Source organism: Watersipora subatra, chromosome 2 (assembly GCF_963576615.1).
Source record: "Watersipora subatra chromosome 2, tzWatSuba1.1, whole genome shotgun sequence".
NCBI lineage: Eukaryota > Metazoa > Bryozoa > Gymnolaemata > Cheilostomatida > Watersiporidae > Watersipora > Watersipora subatra.
This window is the reverse complement of record NC_088709.1, coordinates 10,379,256-10,394,465: the sequence shown is the minus strand read 5'-3', so window position 1 is coordinate 10,394,465 and position 15,210 is coordinate 10,379,256. Positions and strand designations below refer to the sequence as shown.

Genomic DNA, 15,210 nt, shown 5'->3' with positions numbered 1-15,210 from the left:
TTGCTAGATGTCACTCACCTTGAAACTAAAATTTTGGTTACTGTTATAGATAATTATCAATGCAACCAGTTATGGTATAGTATTTTTACTATAGTTTTATAGTAGTAGTTTTATAGTAGTTATACTATAGTGTTTATTACACTACTGATTGCTCTGCTAGCTCTTTTAACAAACATGCTGGTCAACTCTTTGGGTAATCTGCTCCGAATTTGAATATAACACAAATTATCTATTGCACTTATAATGTTAAATAATTACAATATTATATATTGTACTTCTAGATTCCTTTCCTTTTTCCGGACGTCATCCATTCACGACTTGACCTTGGAAAGACTATTGGAGGACTTGCATCAACATTTAGGGAGCAGCCGACTCAAATATGTCGAGTCCTCAGCTACCTGTCAAGGTCTTTACCAGCGCGCTACTGTGTTATTACCTACTAGACCAGCTATGGCCAAATGGCGGATCTCGATCCGAATGCGGATCTCTAGTTTTTTGTGTATCTTTCAAGCTGGCTGTCAAAAAATACTTTTGAAATATTTTCTCAAAAATTTGGTTTAAAAATGCTTTTTTTGTAAACTTTTCTTGGAAGTTTTGTAAATTTATTGTTTTCAGCCAATGAATTTTGTAAAAAACATTCAATGGACATGAATCACAAATACTCTTCATGAACTTTAAGAGTCTCTGTAAGTGGCAGGAAACAGCGTTTTGATAGTATCATGAAGTCAAAGCTCGCTCATCATTTTTCTCGCTGATATCCGACATACTTATTACAGCACATTCATTCGGTAATTTTTAGTCAAATTATGTATATATAAACAGAGTTTTTAAAAATCGTATTTGTCACTTTGTTGTCAGATGTACACAATATGGCAAAAAAGAAAAATGCACATCTTCAGCTCGTTGTGGATCTTTAGTTTGTCAGATTTGGCTGTAGCGGATCATGACCAAAATCATTTGGCCCTCCCTGTACTAGACTATCCAATTTGTTAAGATATACGTCCTGCTCGGGGTATTTAAACAAATTTGTTTCCAACACGTCTGCATTTTTGCTTTGCTGTCCTGCTACAAACCAGGCCTGTGCCGTTTAAATGTTTGTCATATTTAGTTATTTGAGAGGTTTCTAGCTGCACTTGATTTGATAAGTGCATGCTCTTTCTATGTACTTTAAACTGATGCCAAAAAAACAAATGAATTTCCTATAAAGACATACAATGATACATAATAGCGATAGTGTACACTGTGATGGAGTCTCATATTGTTGGAGTGACCAAATGTTTCGATATTTAGTCAGTTATGTTCTGTGGTAAACGTGATTGTCACGATAGTAGCTTGGGAGTTTGAAGTTCAGTTTATAGACTTAGAGATTTTTATTTTTTCAGCCAGACATAATCTAACAGGAAAGACTTAAAAGCGATTCTCCGTCATTTTTATTTTTGTACGCGACTGCTGCTACTTGATGAAAATTAAATTTTTGATCAGTTGAAAAGGAATCCTATTAGAAACTATATTTTTTGCTTGTATCCAGGTTTTGTAGTGATATAATTTAAATTGGTGTTTATAACCATTCATCAAGACTGAGTGTCGCTTTACTAAAATGAAAGGTTGCATTTATAGGCACTAATACTATTCTCTGACAAAGACACGCCTTAAAACTTTACGGTTTAGTGCAAATCATTTTTCTAACAAAATTTATGAAAACTCTTCAAACCATTTTGTTGCAATAGTTTTGTTTTCGGAGAAAGAAAACCAGCGATTGCTACAAGGTCTGCACCTTTTATAACCTTAGATAATGTCTCAGAATGTAGACACCCATAGCACTGGTGACTAGCTCCTGGACCAGGAGAGTTAGGGGAATTCTTTCTCTCAGGTTTGTTGGCAAGGATGGATTCTGATGGGTTCCTGATAAACATCAGAACCCATCGTTATACCTAGTTTTATGTCAATTAAATCTCGTATAGTTGAACATAATTATTGTCAAACATACGCCAGACTATCCGATTCTTTACTCCATAATACTAATTTGTTGAAAAAAGATGATTTGATCTACCAGTTAGTTGAACAACAAGTTTGCAACATCAATATCACTAAAATGACAATTCCGTGATGAAAAAGGACACCAAATAAGTTTTGTTTAACTCAGAAAAAGCTACTTTTGTGCAAAGTTTATACAAATTATGGCTATTATTTACAGAGTTCAAGTCTGTTTTCCACGCGTCATTTGACCACATCAAGGTGACATTAAGTGAAAACTAAATTTGATATCGCAAATTGCGAGTAATTACTATTCGATCTTGTTCTTGGTATAGGATATGTCTACATCTTTGGCTGATGTCATCCAAACTTAATGCTGAATGCCTTTTACCAGGTCGCTAAAAAGATTTAGCTTCACAACTCAATCTGGTTTCGGAGATCCGATCTCCTCAACATTCACCTGTCCCATGTGATAGACTTATTATTATTATATAACTTATAAGCTTGCAGGTTTATAGCATATTATTTGGTGGCATCATTGCGGTTACATAAACTTGGCTGACATCTGGTTGAATATGACAGAAATCCAGGACCTTGCCAGGCTTACCGCTAGCTTATGACAAAATAAATAAATAATTTATAAAATATGTTAATTTAAATTATGTGAAGTATAGTTTAGGTTTTCTATCCCTCACTAGACTACTAAAACTATGCATAACTGAGCTTACACTTCTCTTCAAATTTCCCTAAGTTAGAGTAACAATAATTTAGCTTAATTTTGGCTTTTTGATGAAGTTTTTATACATATAGTTTGATACAAAGCATTAATATTACTGTGTGCTATCTACGTTTTTTTAACTCCATAACAAATTAAAAAATAAAACATTTCATTCATATAAGATTACTAGCTGTGCTACCCCGATGTTGACAGGGTAATAAAAAAGTCTTTGGTCAGAAAAATTGATTTGCATTTAACATCTAACAACATTTGCCATTCTAACTTTCAAACTACACTACTACTAGGTGGATAGCTCTTGGTGGAACTGTAACCCTTTTTATACACACACACGCACACACTTTTATGCACGAATTTGTATTATTAATTCAGCATATTCAGGATTTTTGTTGTTTTCTCAGTTCGTATTAATTGTATTATTACCAAATCATATTTTATTGTAATCGTAGCAAAACAGACTTAATTTAGCTATTACTTGCTAATTATTTCACATTTACATCTAAACCCTTTTATAGTTGTTTTATATTTTAAATTTATTTGATCTGCGCCAAACATTTTTTTCATGATATGAAGTTTGAAAGTTACAGTTGTTTGATAAAGCTTGAAAACCTTCACAGTTGTTTTTATTTTTTCTCTTAATTGATTTCAACTACACAAAACAACTACACATTCGATACTGATGCAAATGTAAAAATGAGATATCTTACTGTCTTTGTCTGACTGAACAGAGAGAGAGTAACAGAGATCTTCTCATAAATGTGAGAAGAACTGGCCTTGACCCCATATGTAGTAGGTATAATTGAATCTTACGGGAAAAGATTTTTCAACAGGGGCATCATAACATGTTGGTTGCTTTGCTAAAACATTTAGCATGTGGTTACAGTATATCGAATATGATAACGCCTTAGATCGAAATTTACTAACAGGAACATCATAATGTTTGGGCGTAATGCTAAAACAATAGCTATGGCTGGACAATCAAAACGGCGAATACACGGATACACACACGACCAACTTTGAGAAATGTGTATATAGATTCACTGCAGCATGTGACGATTTCGTTCATAAGACTCTATCGTGAACGTTGTGATCACTCACTTTCACTGAGTCCTTTGTTGCAAATGTTAGATTAAAAGGTTATTTTGAATTAATCACCATCTCCACTCACCCTCTTCAATGTCATCAACGCAGCTTAAATATTTGATAGCCAAATACTGTTGTATGAAAAATATCAATCTGTATCATAGTTTTGATAAATTGCTCTGCTTTCTGCATTTTTGTCTGTTATCGACAGCAAATTTGTCTTATGCTAAACTTTGTAATAAAATTGAGACCCTGTTCCTTATGTCTTTGCGTATAACACATCTGGTTAATAATGTTAACACATATTTTATCTTTGGATATACATGCTAGCAATATTTTGTTGGTATTCAACAATATCTAGGCATTCTTTGTTAATAATGATAATTTCAAATAATTTGAGCTTGATCAGGGAGGTTAAAAAATTGTTTAATTTGCGGTTCCTTGCTGGTTCTACTATTTCTCATTGATTTCTGATTCTTTGTACAATGAATTATTATCTAATAGATTTATATGTAATTTCCCCTACAGGTTAAATTTTTTGTATAGTATTACAAAAATCCTGTGAAGCCATTTCATAGTCAGAATGTTCTGCTATGACAAGGGTTGCTCATCAGAGTAAGTTTTGAGAATATGATGGGAAACTTACTGTCACTCGTTAAATCCCTTTTGGTGCTGGCAATAGATGAAAATCCATAGAGTTGTACCTATCAGGTATCGTCTTTTGCCGTTGTTATCAGTTGAAACTCTTGTGTAGGACCCGTCCAGTGCGTCATCTCTCGAAGATTATGATAGCTTCTTTGAAGCCCCTCAAACCCTTGAGAAGCAGCAACCAGGGAGCTACAGGGGACTTCCTTTGAGCGAGGAAGGATACGCCGCCCCGAGACCATATGAAAAGGAGGCCACAGAAGAGGAAATAGTTGGTGCGTTGCCATTCTGTTAATTATCGGTAGTTTATATAACAGGACTGTAGAGTTACTTCTAGACTTAGTGGTGGAGCAGAAAAAGTGGCCACTCTCACTGCTTTATTGTCACTAATAGAACCTCAGCTTTCTGACTCACATGGTGGGATAACTCATCTTGTCATTCCGGTTGTAATAGCCTACCGTATATACTCGCCTATAGTTTCTACCAATGCATAGGTCGCACCCCTAGTGTACCATTGTCAAAGTGGTTATATGCGATTGACCCATAGGGATGTCTCACTATAATCTGAGTTAATCTAAAACCAATGTGATTTACTGTTAGGTCTAATAAAATACATATAATATAGAAAATAATTTATAGGCCTATAAACTATGCTTTACGATACAACATTACGTTACGCACTATAAATATTTCGCACACACCTAATAGAAACACAGCCATGCGCTAGTAAAAAGGTCAAGGTCTCCCATCACCTGCCATCGGTGGCATCACTTACATGTCAAAAAAAAGTAGAATTAGTGTACTGGTAGTAGTCTGGTACAATTTGGGAATTTTGAGCAGCATCAGGTCAGCGGGCCGCTAGCAATCATTGATAGATGTATTATATTTATGCATAAGAAAGGCTTTGAAAGTTTAATAATAAGTGACTAACTCATACTGTTGTAGTTCCGAGTCATTGTACTCAATGATTGGTGCGATGTGGTGACAGGGTTGTGCTGTTTACCATTTATGATTTTATGTCCAGTGGATAGGTCTCACCCCTTTAATTATGGCCGATTTGTTATTAAAGAAAGTACGACTTATATTTGAGTGCATATTGTATGTCATGAAACATTTGCTCATGCATGAGTGCAAACCGGTAGATTGACAATGTCTCCTCATCAAGCACATGCAAATGTCTTGCAGCTGTCGTCAAAATAAAACCTCTATTTGAACGCTACCTGTATTTGAAAGCCACCTCTATTTGAGCGCCACCTCTATTTGAGCGCCACCTCTATTTGAGCGCCACCTCTATTTGAGTGCCACCATGAGAGAAGAGTTGAAAAATAGAACACATTAATTGAACACAAATTCAATTTGACCACCACTATTTGACATTTTTGATGTTTACCTACTAGCAAGTGATCAGAGGAAAACTATTTACAAAACCATACTAATAATAATACTACTAATGCCTCGATTACATCAACAACAGTCAATTCGTTCATTGGTTCTGTTCGTATCGAAGTTCATTTTCTAAATCCAAGTCTTTACAGTTTTTCCGCCAAAAGTTTCAATGCAACACCAAAGAAATAATTTGTAATTGTATCAGGCTAATAGTAGTTCATTGTTTAATGCGGTCTTAATACTTCGATTTATATGAAAATTTTTGTAAATTTACGATTGAATCTGTGCTACTACGTATTTTGAGCGTAAAAGTTCGAGGCTATTTTGATTACATGCGGGGTTTCTTTATTTACACGAGAAGTGTAAATTACATCGCGTAAAAGATTTGCTCTAATAAAAGATTTTTTGGGCATTAACATCGACTAGATCAGTTACGTAGAAGAGGAGTTGGGTCAGAATACACTAGAAGGTATTAAACAGCCAGAAGAATATGAAATGGTTTCAAACGACAAGTCAACAATCACAACACAACTGGCCGAGCAAACGATGCTAATATTTTTGTTTTGAAAATGTTAATTTTTGTTTATGAATGTGTTATAAATATGGTTTGTTTATGTCACTTATTCTTGAATATATATGCGTAGCCTTTGATAGATTATTATATAATTTATAAGCTTGCAGGTTTATAGCGTGTTATTTGATAGCATCATCACGGTTATCCAAACTCGGCTTACAATGGATCGACACAAATAACTCCTCTTCTATTGCACATAAAAAGCCAGGTTTTGCTGCAAAATGTAGCAAAAATATCGAGTGCAATGAACTTTAATGCAACAATGATAAATATACTTATAAAATGAAAATATGCGTTGAACCTTAGAATGAAATAAAAAACTTGAAAGCTACAAATTGCAGTGTAGACTATAAGATCATTGCAGGCTATTGCAAGCAATAGATATCAACTGGTAGAGACATGTATCAGCTTTCTCGTGCATTTTTATTTAGAGAACTTTGATAAATTGGAGGTAAGTTTGTAAGGATGCGAGATTAACCTAATGGGTTAATGTCGCTCTGTTCTAAGGAGAGTGCAAAATATAGGCAACATTTATTTCACCTGTGAAAGGTTTAAATTTATTCTCCGGAATTCTGACAAGGTATTTCAAAAATACAACGCCACCTTTATTTGATCGTCACCTTTAATAAAAAGCCAATCTGAGGGAAGGGTTGAAAAATGAGCGCCATAGCATTCAAATAAAGGTTTTATAGTATGGGCTTGGCATACAGCTTCATGATACATTGACCACATCTAGCATGTTTATATAATTCAGTGTGCTGGCTGCATCATTCGTGTCTTGTTGGCTGCAGCAACTCTGCTAGTGATGAAGGCATATTCTGGATAATCACAGGGAATGATAATTCTTTTTGCTTCTGACATAATCTTAAATTCATATATCTTCATTTATCTATACGGATATCCCGGCAGTCTGGTGCTCCGTGAAAGATCCGTGTAATAATTATTCCAAATCCCGGCAAGGCAGTTGATTAACACAGGTGGTAGAGTGTCAGTCTATCAAGCTGAAAGTCACAAGTTCAAATCCTGTTTAAAGTGATATTTTTCTTAACTTCTAGTCGTCTAAGATGGACTCGGTTCTTGTTATAGTGAAGATTCAGATAATGATGATGATAATGATGAAAGCAATGAAAAGAACACATAATCAGGCAAGCTCAGCCTGTGTAGGCATCCTTTTAGCCTAAATGTATAGCTACTAGCACTTGACATCAAATAAGGACACCAAGGTCAAAAAGGTCAACTAAGATCGTTGTTCTTTGGTCAACCTGAAATTCTAAACACTTGGAACAACTTCAGCAGAAATATTCACCAGCTATCCGTCAGCTAATTATGGCAAAGCGCAATGTACCTCAATTTACCCCTCTGTTATTTCAAGCCGCCGTATTCGTCAATTGCTTTCAGTGGCTAGCCTTCTTATGCCTAGATTTGCCAGGCTACTACATAAAGTAAAACTATTACCAGTAACGTTGTATGCCAGCTCTTCGCATGGATTTCCTTTCAACTACCATTAAGCCTCATTGATACCGAATGCTGTTCAGATGCTAACCGACTTTAGTGTGCACGTTAGTATAACGGATGCACAGCTGTTGTAAGGGGCCCGTAAAAATTTTTGCTTTGGTCTAATTTTGTTCTGTATGACCAACATGAGCCTCAGCAACAGGGTGTTCAATTAAAGTGAGTTTTAAACATTCCAAACATTCCTGTATATATATCTATGTATACACATATACACACACGCATACACATACAGGCAAACTCGGATAACTCAAACTTCACGGGACCAAGCGAAAGTGTTCGAGTTATGAGAGCGTTCAAGATATCAGAGCACTGTCACAAGTCCATGTATTTATTAGTAGATACATGTACATATACAAAATATATATAAATCAAAAGCATAGATGGCTTGTTGCAAATTAAAAGGCTTCTATTGTGGAGTTGAAAAAATTTGTATCAGAAAGTATAGAGATTTTTCTATGAATTGAGATTTGTTTGTTGTTTTAGGGGATGTGACTGCCAGGACAGTTTCAGATTAAAATTGGCAAAACTTGATTGGTGTTGAAATGCTCAGAAGGAAATGCATTTTTTCTTTTGAGTGTTTTAACCAAGATCAATTTTGCCGATTATTTTCAAGGTTATCCAAAAATTTTCTAGTCTTTTCCTTGCTTTCGAAGGTACATTGCTATGCGGATGTTTGGTAAAATTTAATTTTTTCAAACCTTTAGAAAAGTCCCTAACAAAAATATATTGCCGATGATGGTAATAATGGCGCCTAAGAACTACTAAAAGTTGAGGTTTATTTCTATGGCTTGGAATAAAGTGATATTCTAAAGCGATAACAACCGTATCGGTAGCCGTTGGGCAAAAAATTGTCCGAGTTAACGAAGTTGAGGTCGAGTTATCTAAAGCAGTTTATCATTGCGTGGGAACGGACCAAACAAATCCATTCAGGTTAATCATGTGTTCGAGCTATCCGTGGGTGAGTTATCGGAATTTGACCTTATATATTTTGTATATATACAAATATTTGTATATTGTATACACCGAGATTCCTAGATATATATACACATTGTATATATATATATACACAGAGTTTTCTCACAGTTACTCATGTTTTCTCATGAGTCACTATGAGAAAACATATATATATATTATATATATTTCTCAAAGTATGTTTGATGTCTGTCTGCATTCCGGCTATAGCTATTAAAATCTTGGAATACCTGGGCAATTTTAAAATCTTAGTACCCGGGCAACGCCGGGTAACACAGCTAGTATATATATATATATGAATCTCAGTGTTTGTCGTTTGTCACCATTATGTCATAATAGCAAAGAGGTTTGAGGAATGAAAAATCTGCTTCGTACTGAGTTTGAACTTGCAACCTCCAGTTTTTCAGGCAGGCGTACTGTCAAATAAACTACGCGTGCAACTAGCTATACTGATGAATAATTGTGCACATACTTATTACACTCGTTGAAATACGCACACTTGAAGCACTTGCAAAATTACTATTGGTTACTACTAGTACGCTTGAAGATCATGATTACATGAGAGATCATGGTGCGTAACGATTATAAGCACACTTATTCAAAGTCGTAGCAAGGTGGTGTAGCTGCTGTGCACTTGGCTTATCATTCATATCTGAATCATATCTTATCTGAATATACGGGTTTGATTCCCTTGAGGTGGTGCAATCCTTAACGCCCAGACCGAAGGACGGACAAGGCTCTTATTGTAGTAAAAATTTGAACTCGCTGAAGTTACTCAAATTCACCTGGTAAAGAAATTGAGCCAGTAGCAACTACACTACCTGCGACTGTTTATAAGCTGTTTTAAATCTGAAATGAATGTGTAGCATAACAAATAAGAAAATATTGCCAAAGTATTATCGCTTACTACTAGCACGCTTGACGATTATGAATGGGATCATTACACGTAACGGTTACAAGCTGCTGGCTTCTCCGCTCTTCTTATAGTAAAGATTTAGACTAGCTTGCGTAATGCTAATTGGCACAAGTAATGCCAACCGTGTAATGCTGGACATTCAGCTAGTCTATACATATATGGCCTATATGCATATTTATGGTCGAGTAAATGAGGCAATTATAAATTTTATCAATTCACTCCTTGCTATTTTATACTCTACCAAAATTCATTTGATTATGTAAATAGTTGAGAGAGGATATTATCTGTGAAGAGGTAGTGATAATAATTTAATATTCATTTTGGTCTTACAAACATGTCAGAGAAGGGCCTCTTTGTTGTTAAGATGTGGGCATATTGAATGTCACTTTATTCGTAACATTACGTTCTGCCATAGAGGTTTTCGCTTGCCATTTATATAACGTAAGTTTTGTTTGCAAAAATGATTATTCCAAGACCTTTACTCATAGTTCTAACATTCTAACTTTACTCATACTTACCTTTACTTCATAAGACCTTTACTCTGAGTTTGCGCCGGATCTGTTATTTATTGGTGGCCTCTATTATATCTATGACTAAGGAGTCATGAGCAAGACCTATATGTCTCTGGTGCTATGATTTCCTTTTGCTATAAATAACAAAATGAATTTAAGGGAATTGTTCAATATGAACAAGATAAGATGATTCTTATGAGGGAACTAGACTCCATTTGTATCTGGTAGTACTGACAAGGAAGTCATTTCTTTATTATGCATTTATGCAATACTGCATTAATACAATAATGCAATACTGCATTGATACAATAATGCATTAATGCAATACTGCATTGATGCATAATGCATTAGTGCATTGATGCAATAATGCATTAATGCAATACTGCATTGATACAATAATGCATTAATGCAATACTGCATTGATGCATAATGCATTAATGCAATACTGCATTGTGTCACTCGACTTACATATATTGATTCTTTATGTTAGGATGTCTTTATATTAGGCCTTTGCAATTTCATTGGTCGCATAAAAGGATTAATGGTTTGAGTTTTATGAAATGTTTCGTAAACAGTTATAAGTTATACTGAGTCCTTTCATATATACATGTACACATGTTACAAGTAAGAATAGTTTGGTTCACGTGTAAATAGCTGTTTGTGAGAAACCTTGTTGTCATCATTCGAAAGTCAATCTCTGACACAAATACATGTAGCATGTGTCCAAGAAAGGGATAAAACTGAACTCAGATCGTTATATGGCCAACAATCATAGATTCGTCAGTTTTATCTCTACTGACATAGACCAATGCATTGGCGATGCATCGGTGCGTTCTATCGGTGTGTAGCCAGGCCTTTAGTCTGAATCCAAGGATTAGGTGTGTAAACATAGGAGGCATATAAAAGCATTGTAAAAGTGCTCTGAACGCTTCTATCATTTCACGAACTCAGTTGAATCAATTACTTATATGAGGTATGTTTTCTCCTTGATCCACTCACCTTCAAAGTTTGCTCACTCTGGTATCTGCCCATTTGCTTGTCACGTTTGTTTTCGTATTTCAACACACATCGCAAGAATTTAGCTTAAGTTATTCTTTGTTTGGCAGAAATATAAAGTGTTTATAGTTGTACGTTTGAACCTTGCATTCTGCTGTAAACGATCTGTCGAAAATGTTTCCCATTTCTTGACTGGTTGATTTTTCCTTGACCTTTTACTGACATGAATGCTTGTATGTCATCTTCGCCATCCGGTTGCTAGAAGGTTCTGATAAAATAGCAAGGAAACAGGTTATAATGTAGGGGCCAAGCATATCATGAATTAGTCAGGGTTCCTCGCTGGGTGGTTTTGTTTGTTGGATTTCAAACTGATCAGCCCTTTGCCAATTACCAAGATTATGATTTAGTACAGAATGGCAGAGTTTAGAGTCACAATGGGTCATTAATGGATCTCCTGTAATAATCTTTAATTAGTGAAGCTCCTGTTGATAGCTCCAATGTTCTCTGCAAATGGCTTCTTGTAATACTGACACTAGTCCTCTCATTTCGCTATACTTCTTATTTCACCTCCAGTATGTGTCAGTCTGTAGAGTTCTCACAGCCGATTGGCCAATAGCTAAAAGCAATTATTTTTTTAATTGTTCTTTAGTTTTTAAAAAGAAACAGATCTGTCAAGTGTTAATTCGGTATAATAAAACCTTTACACTCAAAGTTAATTGGTTCTAATTTGTATGTTAAAGCAGTTGCACGTTGGAACAGATGTTCTCATAAAAATACACTGTAATTCATTTAATTCGTTCCACAGCCCAAACACATGCTATAACTCCTTAATAAATACTGTATGTAATTACACATAAAATTTAAGCAAATACATTATTGAAAATTCTGCGAAAAACTAAATGTGAGAACTACATGATATGCAAAAATAACAAGTTAGGCTATTAGGAATTTAGGGAAAGTAGTTTTTGCTGTTACGTTGCTGTAGAGACATGCAAATGAATATGCAGATTGAATGATGCCAAAACAGCCATAAACTAAGTAAGGTTAGACTCACTTTGCTTACGTATATTTTATTATTTTCATGTTTTACATTTTATTATTGCAGTAGTTTTACTACCGTACTTTTCGGACTATAAACCGCACCCCTTTATAAGCGGCATGTGCTTTGTTTTCCAAAAAATGAAAATAAAACAGTGAAAAGGCCGTACCTTTGTATAGGCCGCAGAACTCAGAACGGTACTTATTAACGCTGCAGCAACTTTCCTGTTTAAAACGGAACAGTGCCTAACAGCACTTTCGTATTAACCGACGCTTTTTAACCTAGTGCCTAACGGAACAGTACCATTAGGCATTGTTTCGTATTTTCGTTCACCGCTAGGGCGCACTAACCGGAGATTCTGGTTAAAGCACCCTAGCGGTCAAAAAAAAGCCACAGAATAGCCGCACCTTTATATAAGCCGCATGGCTCAAATCATCAGAAAAAAGTAGCGGCTGATAGTCTGAAAAGTTTTAGTGTGCAGAGCATTATATTGTTTTTGCGCGTTTGTTTTTCAGAATAATGCCACAATTTACTGTTTACACTCCTTTACAAGAGGTTTCACAGTGGCAGTCTACACGTTTTAGGAATTTATTACATGACAGATGATTCTTAATATCGGGGACTTTGTTTGGGGATCCTAGTCTGAAATATTTAAACCATCAGTTAAGAATACATGATAAAACTATACAATTATAGGCATGTTATTATCAGACCTAATCTTCGTGAAGCATGAATCACTCAGGAGTTTGAGTCTTTGTTTACTGTACTGTCTAACACCATATTGCATTAGCTCAACACTCAGCAAAGTTTGATCATAATTATTTAACTCAAAATTATTAAAAAATTAGAAAGTACAGACTTTCTCATTTCTAGTTGTTCTAAAACATGAAGACATCGTGTTTTCAGACTTACGATAAATGCTCTATATGAATTATAAGGTGCTCTAAGTATGCCAACATAGAAACAACTATTCTATTGTGGGTATCCATAATTTGCATCTCTTGTCTTGTATTAGCTATGTAATATAGGTGCTTTAGATTATACAAATTACTGTTATTAAAAATCGTCATTGTGGTAATCCTTGTTCAGGTCTTATGGCCATAAGCACAACATCAATTCCTTCAATATTATATAGAATCGAATGTTCAGAGAATCGAATATTCTAAAATTCTAAATAGGCATCCATGAACATCGATGGTGTGTGCTGGTTAAGCAATAGACGAGCAACTTCGTTCAATAACCTCTGGTAAATGCTAAGTTTTCTTTCTGACCATTTTTAAAGAGGATTGCTCTACGACTCACATAAATACACTCCTCATTTTTGCCCAGGAACTTCGCTTTCAAATCTCTAACAAGCTAAAATCGAAATATATTTTATTACAATAAACACTCGGAGATGTCCAGTAACTTGTTCATGAACTCGATGACTGCATTTATAGCTTTACCATGTAAAACAATTGTAAATTTTTGTAAACATTTTTTTTTTATATTGCAACTTGAAAAGAAACTGTTTTGTGTTTGTGTTAATTAGAAACAGGTATTTTATGAATGGCCGGGTTCGTGGAAGGTCATGAAATGAGCTTATTATAAGACCAGAGGGCCCGTGCGCTTGGGTTCCATTATGCTCACTCTGATAATCATCAGGTGTGAGATAAATCGCCATTATGTGATTATATCATTTATATGAGTGGCAATATCTTAAAATGGTGGCGATTTTTAAATCGTTTACCTGGATTATACATATAATCTGGATATATATATATATATTCTAACTTGGAAATATGTAGTAAGTTTAGAAGGAGTGAAGTTAACATGTAAACGTCAGCTAAAGAGGCCTTGACCTTCGTTACCTGTCTTCTATCCATTGCAGAACATCACACAGCTCTGTTTTACCCTCACACTCACCAGACACTGAAAAATCCGGAAGGTAGGCGCAAACACAAGAAGAAGGAAGTGAAGTATAAGAAGAGTAAGGCATCAAGGCCGAGTCAGCTGTTTCAGCCCTCTTTGCAGGGAGTAACTGAACAGGTGATTTCTTATAGTACACTCCTTGCTGGGAGGTCTCAATAAGCTTTATATACAGTAGAGGCTCCTATATTATAAATAAGTTGTAGCCTATATACAGTAGAAGCTCCTATATTATAAATAAGTTGTATATACAGTAGAGGCTCCTATATTATAAATAAGTTATATATACAGTAGAGGCTCCTATATTATTAAAGTTGACTATTTATCAGATTATTTACGCTGTAGGGGTGTCTACTGTACATTTGACACTGTTGATCAGGTCAGGCTTATACTGTAATAGTCTGGTACACCTGTAAAGGAGACAAATTGTGGTGCCCAGCAGCAAAACTTAGCAACATATACTTAGAAAGTGTTTTATTCTTTCGCTGCGCAATTAGTCCATAGAGTGGTAGCTAATCAAATTTTATATAATTTTTGTAACAAATTTGATGAAATATATAGTTAGATTCAGTAAGAAATTGTCAAGGTCAACATTTGAATGAATTGCTTAATCCCTGCCACTCACTACTTTTAAATCATGAGCTACCGGTAATATTTTGTTTACCATTGTGTGTAACGAACAGACAACTCCTTGTAAGGAGGTCTGCTCCCTCACAATTCACTCTGTTAACTCTCTTTACTCAGCGTTTATTGCATTAGTTGTGCCGTCCGGTGTTTCATGTACCTCGTGCATTGCATGAGTTCCATAAATTGAATTGTATGGTTTTATAAAGAGAAAAGACATGTATTGCATGACACCGCGTATGACCATCACGTCTGAGACAACAAAGCATTTAATATGCCTTAAATGTACCTTATCGTCTGCTCGTGCACATTAGATTATGATATTTATAG

At 35.1% G+C, this 15,210-nt stretch overlaps 1 protein-coding gene across 3 annotated transcripts in view; it reads left to right on the top strand.

Moving 5' to 3' along the window:
• The window catches only part of LOC137388803 (anion exchange protein 2-like), a 71,408-nt gene that overhangs the window by 779 nt on the left and 55,419 nt on the right, over positions 1–15,210 (top strand). For all 3 annotated transcript variants that reach the window (XM_068075251.1, XM_068075250.1, XM_068075252.1), the window contains exons 2-4: positions 282–406; positions 4,548–4,713; positions 14,219–14,376. In XM_068075251.1, coding sequence (XP_067931352.1) covers positions 380–406; positions 4,548–4,713; positions 14,219–14,376 — 351 coding nt within the window. In that variant the 5' untranslated portion in view covers positions 282–379. The remainder of the gene's footprint in view (positions 1–281; positions 407–4,547; positions 4,714–14,218; positions 14,377–15,210) is intronic.